Source organism: Aquarana catesbeiana, linkage group LG09 (assembly GCF_042186555.1).
Source record: "Aquarana catesbeiana isolate 2022-GZ linkage group LG09, ASM4218655v1, whole genome shotgun sequence".
NCBI classification, from domain to species: Eukaryota; Metazoa; Chordata; class Amphibia; order Anura; family Ranidae; genus Aquarana; species Aquarana catesbeiana.
In genome coordinates, this window is record NC_133332.1 from 226,578,837 (window position 1) to 226,596,790 (window position 17,954).

The following is a 17,954-nucleotide window of genomic DNA, read 5'->3' on the forward strand; positions in this document are numbered from 1 at the left end:
AATTAACCATTAATGAGCATTATATAAACACATTGCGGAGACTGACTGGAATTGTTGGTTTTGTAAGCTACATGATGCAGTTTTTTTTTTTCATTCCGCTAGCCTCTTGGCTGCAGCACTCACCAAAAATGCACCAACAAGCTAGTTTATGAAAAGTCAATTGATAGACTTCTCCTAAACGGGAACGGCCATACGTGGATCAAAATCCAGCCAGTTCCTGCTGAAGGAGTCGAATTTTGATCCATGTATGGCTAGCTTTAGGTATTTGTAACATTTTGATAGACCTCCGGAGGTCCCTTCTGTTTCCTTATGTACTCTGCGGGTTGAAATACATATCAAATATGGTGTAATGTTTTAAAACAAAAGCTTTTACTTTTGTTTTGGATGGGGTGTAAAGGGGATATAAAAAAAAATAGAAAAAGCCCTCGCCATTCAGCTCCTCCCAAAATAAGGACATCAATCTAGTACTCAATTTTATGACATTCGCAAAGGTCTTCTGTATTCAGCGTAACACTGAGGTTGATTTACTAAAGGCAAAAATACTGTGCACTAGAAGTGCACTGCAAATTGCTTTAGATCTGAGGGAAAGCTCTGAAATGAGGGGAAGCTCTGCTGATTTCTATCACCCAACTGACTGCTCCTGGTTAAAACTAGGAAAATCTTCAACACTGAATAAAACAAAAAAATACCAGAGCACACTGGCCTGGTGAAATCATTAAAGCTAAATTCCCGGTATGGATATTTTTTCATAGTTTCATTGGTCCAGCTTGGACGATTGTAACCATGCATATGCAATATCTAGCCAATCCCGCTGAAAGCTGTAGTAGGCACTGCTTCCACAGTGATCTCCATTAGCTTCCGAGTCCTGTGCTGAGCTGTTTCCCTGCTGTTTACTGAATACAGGAGGTCATCTGCTCAGTACAGGCACCATTCAGAGATTGTTTTGCATTTTCTCAGTGCCTGCAAATCATTCTCTCATTGGATGAGTCAGAGATTGTGACATCACCACCCCACCTCTGCACCTCATCCAAGCAAAAAATGCCTTTTCAAGGACAAAAACACACTTTTTTTTTCTCAGCGAGGGTGGGTTAGAACATCTAAAAATGTTTTTATTCGCTGTCTGTACCTTTCCTGGTGATCCCTGAACTCGCCATGTATTGTCCCAGGGGTGTACCTAGAGCATTTGGCACCCGGGCAGATCCTATATCTGGCACCCCCCCCACGTTAAAATGTAAAAACACCCCACTGTGCCCCCTACATACCCCAATATCTCTTTACTGTGTACCCCCTCTCCACAGCTGCACCTCTAGACCCCTTTACATTACACAGCGCCCTGCATCTCTGGACCCCTTTACATTACACAGCCCCCTGCACCCCTTTACATTAAACAGCACACTGCACCTCTGGACCCCTTTACATTACACAGCCCCCTGCACCCCTTTACATTACACAGCACCCTGCACCTCTGGACCCCTTTACATTACACAGCTCCCTGCACCCCTTTACATTACACAGCACCATGCAACTCTGGACCCCTTTACATTAAACATCCCCCTGCACCTCTGGATCCCTTTACATTACACAGCCCCCTGCACCTCTGGACCCCTTTACATTACACAGCACCCTGCATCACTGGACCCCTTTACATTGCACAGTACCCTGCACCTCTGGACCCCTTTACATTACACAGCACCCTGCATCTCTGGACCCCCTTACATTACTACTACTTTATGCTCAGGAGATACTCATGCTGTATGGTGAGCCCCAGAACATTGTATTGGACAGCGACATGCAATTTGTATCCAAGTTTTGGCATGCATTCTGCTTTCTTATTAGCCCCAGTCTGCTGTTCTCATCTACAAATCGCCCCATGACCCCCCCCCCCCCAGACTAATTGGCAGACTGAGTGCTCCAACCCGTCCTTAAAGACTTATACCCAATTTGTTTTTTGTTTTTTTCAAGAGCATTGGTCCTCTGCCTTACCCTGGACCAAGTTTGCATAAAATAACTGTTTACGGCTCTTTTCCCATGTCTTACTTTTTTTTTCCATTGATATGGTTCCGGCCTTCTGAACCCAAGCTAGTCTGTCCCTCAGTTCAGACACCCAGAAATGCTTTGCCTTTGTTGAGTCAAGTCTGGCCACACATCCTCTAGCTGAATTGGTCCTCAGTACAGGAAGGGCCTTGTTTAAATTCATCAGCCTGTGCCTCTGTGCTTGTGATAATGTCATCTTCCTGGCTCCCTGTTTGTTTACATGCCTGACCCAGATCTGCTATGACTATCTTGGATTCCCTTGTTGCCAACCTTTGCCTTGTATCCAGATTACTCTTTGGATTGCCAGCTGAACTTGACCTTGAATTGCTTATTGGACTATGCTTGCTCACTACCTGCCTTGACCCTGGATTATGCATGTATACAACCTGCCTTGATCTCAGAACTGCTTTTGAGCTATGCTTGCTTGCTACCTGCCCTGACTTTGGACTGTTTCCGAAATCCGCTACCAGCTGCTGTCTACTACTTTACCACCCTTGGAGCTACAGGTAATCTTCCTAGTCTCAGCCGCTCAGTCCTGGTGCCATCTGGCCAGGGACTATAACGTGCTGGCCTTAATGGAGCAGGGGCTGGTACAGGCAGAAGAAATATAAGCCCACTATAGTTCCTGACCTAGTCATGGGGCTGATCACATCATTATACACTCCAAACAGAAAATAGACAATGCATGAATTATTTTGAACAGAATTTATTCCATCCAGTCATTGTAAACACACATTCAAGAGTCATCTGATGTGCTTCTGGCACTGGGAGTGGAAGACGAAGGAACTTAAATGGTTTCTACATCATCTCCTCACAAAGCACATCCGCTGATGAAGCTGCTCACATCCTTGTTCTTACAGTAATTGTTCCAGGCCACCCTTTGAAGATTAATAAATAAGATAATGTATAATTATTTTTTGATACTGCTACACAAATCAGAATTTGATATACTGCTCTGATAATTGTTTTTTCAGCCATAATTGTGACACAATAAAAACTATGGACAGCATTTTGATTTCTCTAAAATATATTTCTTTGAAATGCAATTTCATAAACAGAAGACTATCCAATTTTTAACTTCATATTTTACATGTACATTAATTATGTAATTTTTGTAGAAGCTTTTATTTATAGATTAAAACTGAACACATTGTTTGCGATCACTTCTCAATTACAGAAAATGTACATCCAAAAATTTTAGTTTAAATTCTTGTAGCTCTATCACTTTTTTCCCCAACTTAGCTGACTGAGGGCACATGACCATATCATCTACAGTTCTCAAAGATAACACTGTGTACATGATTTTTCTGGGACCATACAACCACAGACTAAAAGTTATGCACTTAGTGGTTGCAAACAAAGTAGCTCTGCCCATGATGTAGGTTCACCCATACATATAGGAATCTACATAAACAGACACACAAGACAGGAACTAAACATGTGCAAATAGTTCCAGTCCAAATGTAAATTCTGACAAATTTTTGGTTATTTGGAGATTCGGATGTATCTGAATCTCTGAAGAATAGTAACGAATTTCCTTGAAATTAGTTTTGTTTATTCGTTTTCTAACTAATTAAAAATTTTCAGAGAAATTCGAATTTGCATTGGTCGAAATATGAACTCGCTCATCCTCCCCTTTCTTTCTTGGCCTGCCTTGCTGCATGCTCGGATAAGGGCCTGGTATGGCATTCTTTTGTTTACATACATCTGTCAGCGGGGAAGCCCGCTGACAGCTGATGAGTCATCGGTCGTTAAGGATGTGGCAGCCGGCTTCCCGTCCCGCTCCTTAACAACCAGCTATTCTTCACACAGAACTCGAATCGCTCTGAAAATGTGGAATTTGTTAGAAAATTATTAAACTAAATGTAATGAAACTAAACTAAACAAATTCCGAAACGAATCAACGAAATGAAATTAGTAACATAACGAATCTATCCAAAAGGAAACAAAACAAATTTTCCTATCTGCACATACAGTATCTAACAGAAACTCCATTTTTACATTTGACTTGTTGGTACACCAATGACTGGGATAAAGTTTCAAACATGACCAGGCAGACTTTGAAAACAGGGTGATTGCTAGAAGGGCAGGATTAAATATCCCTAAAACTATAGGGCTTTTAAGGCTTATAGACATAGCAGTCTGGAAGGTGTACAATGTATGCATAAGAACACAGGACGCATCATTAAACCTATGTAGACAATCCTAAATTAGTGGAGCATATTACATCAGAATACAAATTACTAAATTTTACAGTTTACATGCAAGCAAAGAAAAAAAATCACACCACCTATTAAATACACCCCAAACAAAATCCACAAGAAATATGTATATATATTAGGTGAATACGTCTATGAAATTGCTTATTATCATCAGTAAAAAGTTATTTAACAAGGTACGTACCAGGCTCCCATGCCATTGGGGTCACGAACAACTCTTTTGGCGCAGGTAATGTCATCAGTAATGTCATCATTCATCAAACCTTGAAAAGAATATAATGAAAATGTGTTATAAAATTAGTTAAAGAGTAATTCCAAAAAAAATAGTACAGGAATAGTAAAGAATGCTAGGTATACACTCAGTTTAGTCATTGCTGTACAGTTTTGTCATTACTGTACATATCCCACTGCTTGCATTCCCATAGATTGGAGATAGACCTGCCTTGCAGAAGCACATTGGTAGTGATATTTACTTTCCACAGACATTTGCTACAAAATCTAAAATGTTAGCAGGTTTTGGTTAGGTTTCTACTACCTAGCTGAAAACTGTGGATTTTTTTTTGCAATAACATTCAATGTAAATGTAGCACCCTCTAGTGTGCTAGAAGAATAGTGTAGGTTTTTTCAGAGTAGGTAAATTTCCAGGTTTGGCTGGCAGCCAGGCCTGGGTGTGTTTTTGTGATCTGGGTTGGGAGTGGCTCAGAGTAGTGCTGGGTGACTCACAGGTGGTGTCACCAGGACCTCCTACTTCTTTCCAGAATCTTCTGGTACTTTCTGGAAAGAGAGGTGGGAGGGTGAGGTGGAACCACATGGGGTGTTCTAAGGAGCACTGACCAATCCCCAATCTGGATTGGCAGGGGGCAGGCCTCCTTAAATACCCAGGGTCAGCTGAGCTGGGAGGAGTTTATCAGGTGGAAGATGGAGATGGTGTGCAGCAGTCTGGGATGGGTGCAGAACCAGTCTGGAGGATGGTGGTGGCAGTGTAAAGGTGCAGCTGCAGCCAGGAGGGCTGGCAGTGCCTGAAGAGGTAGTACTGGGAGCAGTAGCCACAGGGACAGCTAGCACTGGGACTGTTCTATAATTTTGATACACCATAGGGGCCTGCCGTCCCTGCCTGTAAAGGGCATCTGCTTTAGACCTGGCTGACCCAGTGTCGGGCCTACAGTGCTAGCTAGTCTGGAAAGAGAAAGGAAGCAATGTACAGGAGGAGAGAGGAGTGATGATCTGAAAGGAAGTGATGTGCAGGAGGAGAAGAGGAGCGTTCATACTGTGATGTATATACGGTAGTAGTCTCAACTTTGACTTTATTCACCTGGACATCTTATAAGTTCCCCATCCCTATCCAAGTTTAATTCCCCTCAATAAAACATAAAAACAATTGCAAGGACTGCTTTCCTGACTCTGAGCGAGTGAAAAGTGTGTGACAGACGAACTACTACATTTAGCAGCCCCTACGGGGGGGTACCGCTACATAAAGATTGTAGGAGATTATTTGCATTGGTCATGTAAAAAATAGAGACAGTTTTAGCACACAGCTGAATTTATGTCTAGAAATCCCACAGAAGTACAGGGATAGAACATCATGGCCAAAATGCAGGTATTGCATGGGTCCTGTGTCTTTGGCTTTCCAAATTGTTCTGTGTAGTCCAGGCTGTACTTTCAATAGGGGCTTTAACTTAGGTACACTCCACTATCCTATTGGCTGCCTGTCATGGTTATGCAATAGTTTGTCGGTCAGCTTACCTGTCTCCATGTGTTCATCTCTAGAGACCAGCTGACCCTCACCTGACTGCTTTTGTAACCTCTCCTCTAAGCATGGCCCCACCCCAGGCCCTATCAGGGAACCCTATATTAACCTGTGCACTGCAAGCCAGCAGTGCTGATCAACCATTGTGTGTTAGCTTTCATGTGTACTTGCTGTGTTTCCTACGTCTGATTCCAGTTACCGACTTTGGCCTGTTCTTAATTATTCCTGTCTGCTCGTGACCCTGACCTTTGGCGTGTCCCCGACCATCCCTGTTTGCCTGTGACCCTGAACCTTGGCGTGAACTCTGTTGTCCTTGTCTACTTGTGGCCCCGACCTTGGCTTGTCCCTTACTTTCCTTGTTGTTCCAGCCTGCTGCCTCCTTCCTCTTCTCCTGTAGTCTACCGTGAGCGTGAGCTGTGAGACCATGGGGGCTACGACTTGGAGCCAGACTGCAGCGCAGTCCATCCTTACCACTAAAGGCTCTGGTGAACACCTGCTGGCTCTTAGACTCCGTGCCCTGGGGAATCTATGCTCTAGCTCCCAGTGGGATCTGTGTCAGTGATCCAGTAGACCTGCTTCCTGAACCTCCCAGGGTTCAATCCGCAGCAGTCAGTTCTAGGGTCCACTACCTAGCAGTGCACTTCTGACTCCTACAGAATGCATCTGTCACCTAGCCTCAAGGTGACCTGACACTGCCTAGGCTTGTTATTAGATAGCTGGTCAGCAGAGGGAACCTGACAAGGTTCCAAGAAGTCAAAGGCCCTGACCAAAACCCAGACAATACAAGTAACAGTTTTGGGAGAACTAAAGGAACAAATATGCTGTAGGATAAGAGCATGAATGTGTCTAATGTAGTTCCCTCTTCTGGCTAGTAGATAACACCAGAGCGGGTAGAATGGGTTAGACCCAAGACCACTTGGATTGATGGGCAGTGTAGATGCCTACTATAGGTCTCCATAGGTAGGATGCCAGCATGGGCAGGTGGCACTTAGATTTGATGCCAGCCCTGCCCCTGCCAGCAGTGGGCACCCTGGGTAATAGGCTAGCATATAAATAGTTTAGGCAGGATGCTCCCTCTCTTTTTGGTCATGGAAAGCACTAAAGTAACTGAAAGATGTAGGTTTTATTGATTTATCTTAGAGTTCCTCCTTATGGGAGAAGAAGGGCAGGAGGGAAGCAGTACTTTATGTACTACAGTATGCACAAATCTGGCTAGGGTTGCAGGACTCTAGGCAACCCTTGTAAGACTGGGTTATTCCTCCCCTCACACCGTCTCTACCAATAAACCGTTTTGTTTGTAACAGATACAATGTGCTTTTACATATGGTACATTGCTGTAAATATTAGTAGGCTCGCTTTCTCATAATGTACTGTATATAAAGTCAGTTTTTTTACCTTGGCAAAAGGTTATGCAAAATTTCTCAAGGAGTTACTCACTATTGCAGCTGATACTACAACCACCTACGGCTCCAGAAGTCTTGCCGTCATTGCACCACCAGTAGCTGTTGATCTGGAAGATTCCATAGTCGGTGCTCCAGCCATTGTCATACGAGGCATTGGTGGTGTAGCGGCTCTCGTAGTAAGCCATGCACATCCCTAGGAGAAAAAAAGAAAAAACACAGCAGCTTAAATTATGTCCACTGTAGCAGTAGAATATCTCACAAACCTGTAACTTCACCTCTAATGTTATGAGAGTTGCCCATCTGCTTGCCATCACTTTCCACAACATCCTACCTTGCAGCTTCCCCTCTGCTGCTTACATTGCATTTGCAAGGACTACATATCCCATGGTACTTTGCTGCCTGCAAGCAGTGATTCCTGTACTGACTCCGCCTCCTGAAACTCCTCCTGTCAGAAGGCAAGCTCTGTGAAATGTGTAACACAGCAGCGCCTTCTCACAGGGCATATACAGTATATATGAATATGAATATACAGTATATGTGAATATGTGTCACAGAATTCGAAGAAGTTAATGTGTGTGATTTTTAATGAAGTCTTCAAACTTGGAAATTCTTCAGAATAATAGCAGTAGGCGAGAAATAACTGAAATACAATGTGGAAATGAATATATGATTTTAAATTTTTTGCACAACAAAATATTCTATAAGCTGGTTCTACTTTTTTTATGCTAATTAGGAAAAGGCCGCCACTGTTAAAGCATGCATATTATAAGAGGAGTTCCGCCTGGGGAAAAAAAAAAATTAAAGTCAGCAGCTACAAGTACTGTAGCTACTAACTTTTAATATATGGACACTTACCTGTCCAGGGAGCCTGTGATATCAGCACCCCAGGTGATTTTCGGATCGACTACTGGGTGCTGCCGTGGCCATTCCTGGTAAGGGAAACCAGCAGCGCTGCACTTTCTAACTGGCTCGGCGGCAGAGGAGGGGGGCCGAACCCCCGAGGGACGGTGCCACAGCGCTGTCTCCCATGAGTGAGGAAGGGTACCTGTCAAAAACAGGTACCCGTACCCCCCTCCCCCCTGAAAGGTGCCAAATGTGACATCGAAGGGTAGGAGGAAGCAGATAAGTGGAAGTTCAACTTTTAGGTGGAACTCCACTTTAACCACACTTACTAACACCAGCCACATCCACTAACGACTACCATACATTGATGTGATGGGCTACCTTTGGTGGGCCCTAGGTGCCCTGGTCTGACACTGCCTGACACACTGTCTGCAAACTCCTCAGAGGCTATACAGTAACCGTGTCAAAATCAGAACCTCATAACTGATTATACTCATCTTAACAAAAGGTTTCTATGATTTGTTAGCGTTATGCAAGCTTGGTAGCTGGATAAAGCAAGTTGTCAAAGCAGCAGTGGCCACGTAACCTCTCTTTAGGCCTCAGGCACACTGGGTGTTTCCCCAGCAGTTCTAAATGCCAGGAGAAAAGCGGAATCAAAAAAACACTTCTAAAGCTGCATTCTTGCAAATGCATTTATGCTCCTGTTTTTTTTCTGCCAAAACGATGGTGCTTCTGAATGCGCTGGCATTGACCACCTAGGCTAACATTGAGGGGTGTTTACAGGCAGAAAAAAACAGGACACCGATAGAAGCCATGTGCATGAAGCCCTAAGAATATTTGTGGCTATATATTCAGATTCATCTGTAGATGGTTTTCTTTAATTGAAGGTCTTCCTGGAAGACAGAGTAGGCACACCAGTGGCAGCTGGTGCTCAAAATTTTTTGGGGGGGGTGCAAACAAACTGAAAAAAAAATATCAATTGCAGCCTCACTGTACCATCAAACGCAGCCACTGTGCCTAACAATTGCCGCCACTGTGCCCATCAAACGTAGCCACTGTGCCATCAAATGCCACCACTGTGCCCATCAAATGCCACCACTGTGCCCATCAAACGCTGCCACTGTGCCCATCAAATGCTCCCACTGTGCCCATCAAATGCTCCCACTCTGCCCGGTACTTACCCTGTCTCGGTGGGGCAGCGGGTGATGGAGGCGAGCGGTTTACTCCATATCCTCGATGTCTTCTCAGTCCACTCCTCCCGTCCTCTCCTATGATTGCATGCCTGATAGGCATCCAATCACAGCGCCAGTCGTTTTAGCCAGTCAGGTGACGGGTAACAGCCCCGAGCACCTGATTGGGGGAGAGGTGGTTCAGTGTTAGGAAAGCGAATATTCATTTGCTTTTCTAACACAGCTAAGTGAACTGCGAGTGCCAAGCATGATGCTCGCTGTTTACCTTTGTTGACGTTTGTTAGAGCCTTTGGCTCTAATCAGGTGCTTCAAAAAAATACCCCGCCCCTGTAATTCAGGCACCCGGCGCCCAAAAAGGTGGCGGGCGCCTGAATAGGGGGTGGCATGAATCTGTCTATTGGTGATAGAGGGGTGGCTGGAGAGAGGGGGCAGCGCTCGTGCGCCCTTATGGATGCACTGCCATATGATGAAAAGGTAGGAGAAGGCTTGCAGGGCTTTTTTTCTCAGAGAATATGTTCAGGAACTCCCTTTTTCAAGCCACCCCTGTCTTTGCCCCCTATCCACCTCTGAGAACAGTCCCTTGGTTCCATCCTCTACCCACCTTCCTGTACAGCCCTTTTTAGAGAATACATAACCAAGTATCATTTTGTGGTACTAAGTAATTTGTATAGATTTTATTAATAAGCAATGCATTAAGATATAAACTCTTCTTTCAACAATAGATCCTCCCTTTCAACAATAAACCCCCCGCAACAAAGTGACCCTCCAGTAACAAAAGATCCACCCTAGTAACAACAGATCCACCCCAGCAACAATAGACCCCTGTCAGCAACAGCAGATCTCCCAGCAGCCAACATCAATAGACCCTCCAGCAGCCAGCAACAGTAAACCCCTCTCTCATCAGTAGATCCCTCCCAGCAACAATTGGCCCCCAGCAACGATAGATCCCCCAGCAGCCAGCATCAATAGACCCTCCAGCAGCCAACAACAATATACCCTTCCCTCAACAGTAGATTCCTCTCATCAACAATAGATCTCCCAGCCCCCAGCACACCCCAACACCCTTTGCCATTACATACATTCAGTGCAGGAGGTGCCGGAACTGCGTTCCCCCACGTTCCCACTGAAAAAAATCCCTACAGTGTGAATGAGTGCCTTGGTTTTTTTTCAGCTGGAGCCGCCTGGAGCTGCATGCTCCAACCCTGACAATAATAGAACCATTCCTAAACGACATGCATACAATAATGAAGCCCCTGAGTGAATTTCAAATTTGCTGTAAATCTAATGACTGCAGTCAAAGGGGGGAAAGCCAAAACTATTCATATGGAAGGTCGAGGATGGTGAAGATAAAGCTGGTAGCTGGTCCATACTTACAGTTAGCCAGGCTGTAGCCATGGTATCCAGCCAAACCATTGACTTTCAAGACTTTGGCCAGATCACAATTACTGAATATTTTGGCCTCACTGGCAGCGAAGAGAGTGAGGAAGAGGAGACAGAAGACAGTCTTCATTCTGATGGTTTCTGGACTTGTGTTTGTAGTCTGAACAGGAGCAACATTGACTGGCACAGCCAAGCTATATATGTCTGCGGGCTTGTTTATACAGATATGATCATCAGATATAATTAACCATTAACGAGCATTATATAAACACATTGCGGAGACTGACTGGAATTGTTGGTATTGTAAGCTACATGATGCAGTTTTTTTTTCATTCCGCTAGCCTCTTGACTGCAGCACTCATCAAAAATGCACCAACAAGCTAGTTTATGAAAAGTCGATTGATAGACTTCTCATAAACGGGAACGGCCATACGTGGATCAAAATCCAGCCAGTTCCTGCTGAAGGAGTCCAATTTTGATCCATGTATGGCTAGCCTTAGAGCCCATTCACACAGGGACGACTTGTCAGGCGACCTGACAAGTCGCCTCCCGTTCTGTGCTATGGAACCGTTCTAAGGGGAGCGACACAAGTCGCTCCGACTTAGAAAAAGGTTCCTGTACGACTTCGGGGGCGACTTGGGGCGACTTGCATAGACTTCTATACAGAAGTCGTTTTGCAAGTCGCCCGGGCAGTCGTTTGCAGGTCGCCTCGCTGAGGCGACCTGCAAGTCGTGTTGCCCCTGTGTGAATGGGGTCTTAGGTATTTGTAACATTTTGATAGACCTCAGAAGGTCCCTTCTGTTTCCTCATGTACTCTGCGGGTTGAAATACATATCAAATAAGTTGTAATGTTTTAAAACAAAAGCTTTTACTTTTGTTTTGGATGGGGTGTAAAGGGGATATAAAAAAAAAAATAGAAAAAGCCCTCGCCACTCAGCTCCTCCCAAAATAAGGACATCAATCTAGTACTCAATTTTATGACTTTCACAAAGGTCTTCTGTATTCAGCGTAACACTGAGGTTGATTTACTAAAGGCAAAAATACTGTGCACTAGAAGTGCACTGCAAATTTCTTTAGATCTGAGGGAAAGCTCTGAAATGAGGGGAAGCTCTGCTGATCTCTATCACCCAATCATGTGCAAGCAAAAATAAAGTTTTTTTATTTTTCTTGCATGCTCCCTTCAGATCTAGAGCAACTGTAGTGCACATGCTATTTACCTTTAGTAAATCAACCCTATTCCCCTAATGAGTCCCACATTATTCACTACAACCGACTGCTCCTGGTTAAAACTAGGAAAATCTTCAACACTGAATAAAACAAAAAAATACCAGAGCATACTGGCCTGGTGAAATCATTAAAGCTAAATTCCCGGTATGGATATTTTTTCATAGTTTCATTGGTCCAGCTTGGACGATTGTAACCATGCATATGCAATACCTAGCCAATCCCGCTGAAAGCTGTAGTAGGCACTGCTTCCACAGTGATCTCCATTAGCTTCCGAGTCCTGTGCTGAGCTGTTTCCCTGCTGTTTACTGAATACAGGAGGTCATCTGCTCAGTACAGGCACCATTCAGAGATTGTTTTGCATTTTCTCAGTGCCTGCAAATCATTCTCTCATTGGATGAGTCAGAGATTGTGACATCACCACCCCACCTCTGCACCTCATCCAAGCAAAAAATGCCTTTTCAAGGACAAAAACACACTTTTTTTCTCAGCGAGGGTGGATTAGAACATCTAAAAATGTTTTTATTCGCTGTCTGTACCTTTCCTGGTGACCCCTGAACTCGCCATGTATTGTCCCAGGGGTGTACCTAGAGCATTTGGCACCCGGGGCAGATCCTATATCTGGCACCCCCCCACGTTAAAATGTAAAAACACCCTACTGTGCCCCCTACATACCCCAATATCTCTTTGTCACTACTCACCCTCTCCACAGCTGCACCTCTGGACCCCTTTACATTACACAGCCCCCTGCACCCCTTTACATTAAACAGCACCCTGCACCTCTGGACCCCTTTACATTACACAGCCCCCTACACCCTTTTACATTACACAATACCCTACACCTCTGGACCCCTTTACATTACACAGCTCCCTGCACCCCTTTACATTACACAGCACCCTGCACCTCTGGACCCCTTTACATTACACAGCACCCTGCATCACTGGACCCCTTTACATTACACAGCACCCTGCATCACTGGACCCCTTTACATTACACAGCAATCTGCATCTCTGGACCCCTTTACATTACACAGCACCCTGCATCTCTGGACCCCTTTACATTACACAGCCCCCTGCACCCCTTTACATTACACAGCACCCTGCACCTCTGGACTTCTTTACATTACACAGCACCCGGCACACCTTTCCATTACACAGTACCCTGCACCTCTGGACCCCTTTACTTTACACAGCACCCTGCACCTCTGGACCCCTTTACATTACACACTGCTTGGCTGTGCCTGTGTGACATCCGGGACTGCTCAGACAGCCCGTGGCCACGAGAGAAGGGGATGGTTGGTGGAGTGGTGTCACCCCACCCCTCCCCTTGCAACATCACTCACTGCCTCTCCCTGCTCTTACCTGCCTGTCACCGTGCTGCTGCCTAAACCCGCCCTGCGGCGCTGTCACAGCTTCAGTCGCTGACGGGGGGACACCTCCCTAGTGTGTGGCACCTGGGGCGGCCCGTCCCCCCCGCCCCCACTTGGCATGCCACTGTAGTGTCCTAGTATCACAGGTACAGAAAGTTAGGAAAAAGCTAACATGGAGAAAGAGAAACTTACATAAATATTTAATTCTTCTCAAAACTTAAGGTGATTGTAAAGGTTTGTTTTTTATTTTAAAAAAATAACAAATGTCATTCTCATCTGCTCTGTGCAATGGTTTTGCACAGAGCAGCCTTGATCCTCCTCTTCTTGGGTCCGCCCTCCCCCACAGAGTGCTCCTATAGCAAGCCACTTGCTCTCGTGGCACTTGTGCATGCTCGCTTGTCCAAAAAGACAAGAACTCCTATTCTTCACTTCAACAGCACAGTCAATGTGCAGAGAGTGGTATCATTGCAGGCACCAAGCTGGGACATAGGGTCCTGAGTTTAGAAACTTTCTAGACTGGCCAGCAGCATTGAGGGACCCAGGTGAGTTATAAATGCCCCTGGTGACTGTACCTCACCTTAACCCATGTCTCTTCATTTGGGGGTTGCCACTTCATCCCTTTAAACCCGAACACGTATGAATTACACAGGTTCTGAGGTTAACTGAATGCAGGTAAGGCACCAAGTAAGTTTAATTACCACCTTAATCACCCACAGAACCTGTGTAATTATTATGTGTTCGTGTTTAAAGGGATGAGGTGGCAACTCTACCTTCATACCACCTCACCTTCTTTCCTCCAGTCACAGAACCTTCCTGCATCCCTTCCTGGTTACTAAGCCTTCCTGTCACCCACCTAACTGCCAGGTTACAACAACTCCCACCCACCTCAAAACCCAGCTCCCCCCACATTTCACCTCTTTCCTACCCACCTAACCCCCCTCCTCAATCAAGCACCTTACACACACCTCATTCCCCCCTCCTCATGCAGTGCACCCACAACCCACCTCACCTTCTTGAAGCACCTCCCTCCTACCCACTACCGTACCCCCTGCTTCATTACACTGCAGATTGCATGTAATCGCTCATTTCGTGATTACCTGCGGATGACCAACCCTAGGCACAGATAGTCTGTATCCAGGTCTCATCATTCACAGGTAATGTGTGATTACATGTGAATGGCTGCAAATAGCTTTGGGAGCCGTCAGCCTCCTATTGCTGTCATTGGGGCTTCTTGTCTGCAGTTAATTGCAGGGTACCCCTGCTGGGTTTCCCATAGCTAATTGAAAACAGCCCAATTCACAAGAAGTTAATGTGTGTGATTTTTTTTAATTAGGTCTTCAAGTTTGAATTAAGTCTTCAAACTTGGAAATTCAGATTAATAGCAGTAGGCTAGAAATAACTGAAATACAATGTGGAAATGAATATATGATTTTACATTTTTTGCACAACAAAATATTCTTTAAGCTGGTCCTACTTTTTTATGCTAATTAGGAAAAGGCCGCCGCTGTTAAAGCATGCATATTTAAAGAGGAGTTCCGCCTGGGGAAAAAAAAAAAAATTAAAGTCAGCAGCTACAAATACTGTAGCTGCTGACTTTTAATATATGGACAATTACCTGTCTAGGGAGCCTGTGATGTCGGCACCCCAGGCGATTTTCGGATCGACTCCTGAGTGCTCACGTGGACATTCCTGGTAAGGGAAACCGCCAGTAAAGCCTTTCGGCTTGACAGCCGGTTCCCTACTATGCATGCGCGAAGCACGCTGCACTTTCTAACTGGCCCGGCGGCAGAGGAGGGGGGCTGAACTCCCGAGGAACAGTGCCGCAGCGCAGTCTCCCAGAAGTGGGGAAGGGTACCTGTCAAAAATAGGTACACGTTCCGCTCTCCCCCCTGAAAATGTGGCGCCGGAGGGGAGGAGGAAGCAGATAAGTGGAAGTTCAACTTTTAGGTGGAACTCTGCTTTAACCACACTTAACAACAGCAAGCCACATCCACTAACGATTGCCATACATTGATGTGATGGGCTACCTTTGGTGGGCCCTAGGTGCCCTGGTCTGACACTGCCTGACACACTGTCTGCAAACTCCTCAGAGGCTATACAGTAACCGTGTCAAAATCAGAACCTCGTAACTGATTATACTCATCTTAACAAAAGGTAACAAAAGGTTTCTATGATTTGTTAGCACTAGGTAGCTGGATAATAGCAAGTGGCCACGTAACCTCTCTTTAGGCCTCAGGCACACTGGGTGTTTGCTCAGCACTTCTAAATGCCAGGAGAAAAGCGGAATCAAAAAATGAAAGCTGCATTTTTGCAAAATTTTTTTTTCCTGCCAAAACAATGGTGCTTCTGAATGCGCTGGCAATGCCTATGTGTGCATGACCACCTAGGCTAACATTGAGGGGTGTTTACAGGCAGAAAACAGGACACCGATAGAAGCGGTGTGCATGAGACCTTAAAAATTATTTGTGGATGAGTATTCAAATTCATCTGTAGCTGGTTCTCTTTAATTGTAGGTCTTCCAGGAAGATAGAGCAGGCACACCAGTGGCGGCTGATGCTCAAAATCTTTGGAAGGGGGGGGGGGGGGTGCAAACAAACAATTGCAGCCTCACTGTACCATCAAACGCAGCCGCTGCGCCCATCAATTGCTGCCACCGTGCCCATCAAACGCAGTCACTGTGCCATCAAACGTAGCCACTGTGCCATCAAATGCCGCCACTGTGCCCATCAAATGCCACCACTGTGCCCATCAAACACTGCCACTGTGCCATCAAATGCTCCCACTGTGCCATCAAATGCTCCCACTCTGCCCGGCACTTACCCTGTCTCGGTGGGGCAGTGGGTGATGGAGGCGAGCGGTTTCCTCCATGTCCTCGATGTCTTCCCAGTTGCTCCCCCCATCCTCTCCTATAATTAGATGCCTGATAGGCATCCAATCACAGTGCCAGTTGTTTCAGCCAGTCAGGTGACGAGTAACAGACCCGAGCACCTGATTGGCGGAGAGGCGGTTCAGTGTTAGGAAAGCGAATATTCATTCGCTTTTCTAACACAGCTGACTGAACTGCGAGCGCCAAGCATGATTCTCGCTGTTTACCTTTTTTGACCCCTATTAGAGCCTATGGCTCTAATCAGGTGCTTCAAAAAAATACCTTGCCGCTGTAATTCAGGCGCCTGGTGCCCGAAAAGGTGGCGGGCGCCTGAATAGGGGGTGGCTTGCATCTATTGGCGATAGAGGGTTGGCTGGAGAGAGGGGGCGGCGCCCGTGCGCCCTTATGGATGCACCGCCACTGGGGCACACCATATGATAAAAAGGTAGGAGAAGGCTTGCAAGTAACTAAAATATAAGATCCATACAGTGTGAATGAGTGCCTTGTTTTTTGTCAGCTGGAGCTGCATGCTCCAATCCTGACAATAATAGAACCATTCCTAAACTACATGCATACAATAATGAAGCCTCTGAGTGAATTTCAAATTTGCTGTAAATCTAATGACTGCAGTCAAAGGGGGAAAGCCATAAACTATTCATATGGAAGGTCAAGGATGGTGAAGATGAATGGTAGCTGGTCCATACGTACAGTTAGCCAGGCTGTAGCCATAGTATCCATCCAAACCACCGGCTTTCAGGACTTTGGCCAGCTCACATTTTGTGAACACTTTGGCCTCACTGGCAGCGAAGAGAGCGAGGAAGAGGAGACAGAAGACAGTCTTCATTCTGATGGTTTCTGGACTTGTGTTTGTAGTCTGAACAGGAGCAACATTGACTGGCACAGCCAAGCTATATATGTCTGTGGGCTTGTTTATACAGATATAATCATCAGACATAATTAACCATTAACCAGCATTATATAAGCACATTGTGGAGACTGATTGGAATTTCTGGTTATGTAATCTTGGCCTTGGGTCAGAAGACTATATAGGCCATACATGATGCAGGTTTTTTTTTTTTTTTCATTCAGCCAGCCTCTTGGCTGCAGCACTGATTAAGCAAAAATGTACCAACAAGTTAGTTTATGAAAAGTCGATTGATAGACTTCTTATAAACAGGAACGGCCATACGTGGATCAAAATCCAGCCAGTTCCTGCTGAAGGAGTCGAATTTTGATCCATGTATGGCTAGCTTTAGGTATTTGTAACATTTTGATAGACCTCCGGAGGTCCCTTCTGTTTCCATATGTACTCTGCGGGTTGAAATACATATCAAATGTGTTGTAATGTTTTAAAACAAAAGCTTTAAATTTTGTTTTGGATGGGGTGTAAAGGGGATATAAAAAAATAGAAAAAGCCCTCGCCACTCAGCTCCTCCCAAAATAAGGATATCAATCTAGTACTCAATTTTGTGACTTTCACAAAGGTCTTCTGTATTCAGCGTAACACTGAGGTTGTTTAGATTTACTAAAGGTAGTAAACCTAAACAACCCTTCCTGGTTACTAAGCCTCCCTGTCACCCACCTGACTGCCAGGTTACAGCAACTCCCACCCACCTCAAAACCCAGCTCCCCCCACATTTCACCTCTTTCCTACCCACCTAACCCCCCTCCCCAATCA

General features: G+C 45.3%; 1 protein-coding gene across 2 annotated transcripts; it reads right to left on the reverse strand.

The window, feature by feature from the left end:
* Nucleotides 1-2,724: 2,724 nt before the first annotated feature.
* LOC141108341 (lysozyme C-1-like) lies at nt 2,725-17,246 on the reverse strand. Of its 2 annotated transcripts, none has more exons than XM_073599871.1 (4): nt 16,985-17,246; nt 7,438-7,596; nt 4,438-4,516; nt 2,725-2,912 (listed from the first exon to the last, which is right to left on the reverse strand). In XM_073599871.1, exons 1-4 carry the CDS (start codon nt 17,229-17,231, stop codon nt 2,846-2,848), a joined length of 552 nt encoding a protein of 183 aa, XP_073455972.1. In that variant the 5' UTR covers nt 17,232-17,246; the 3' UTR covers nt 2,725-2,845. The 2 variants fall into 2 exon arrangements, with proteins under 2 accessions (XP_073455972.1, XP_073455973.1); XM_073599872.1 differs by lacking the exon at nt 16,985-17,246 and adding an exon at nt 10,811-11,017.
* Between the last annotated feature and the right edge of the window lie 708 nt (nt 17,247-17,954).

Bases quoted from the DNA above. Each gene is read 5' to 3' on its own strand.
- LOC141108341 (XM_073599871.1), bottom strand. From the start codon at position 17,231: ATGTCTGATGATTATATCTGTATAAACAAGCCCACAGACATATATAGC. The intron at 4,517-7,437 runs GTGAGTAACTCC...ATTCTTTTCAAG, and splicing joins TTGTAGTATCAGCTGCAATA to GTTTGATGAATGATGACATT. The intron at 2,913-4,437 runs GTACGTACCTTG...TAATCTTCAAAG, and splicing joins CCCAATGGCATGGGAGCCTG to GGTGGCCTGGAACAATTACT.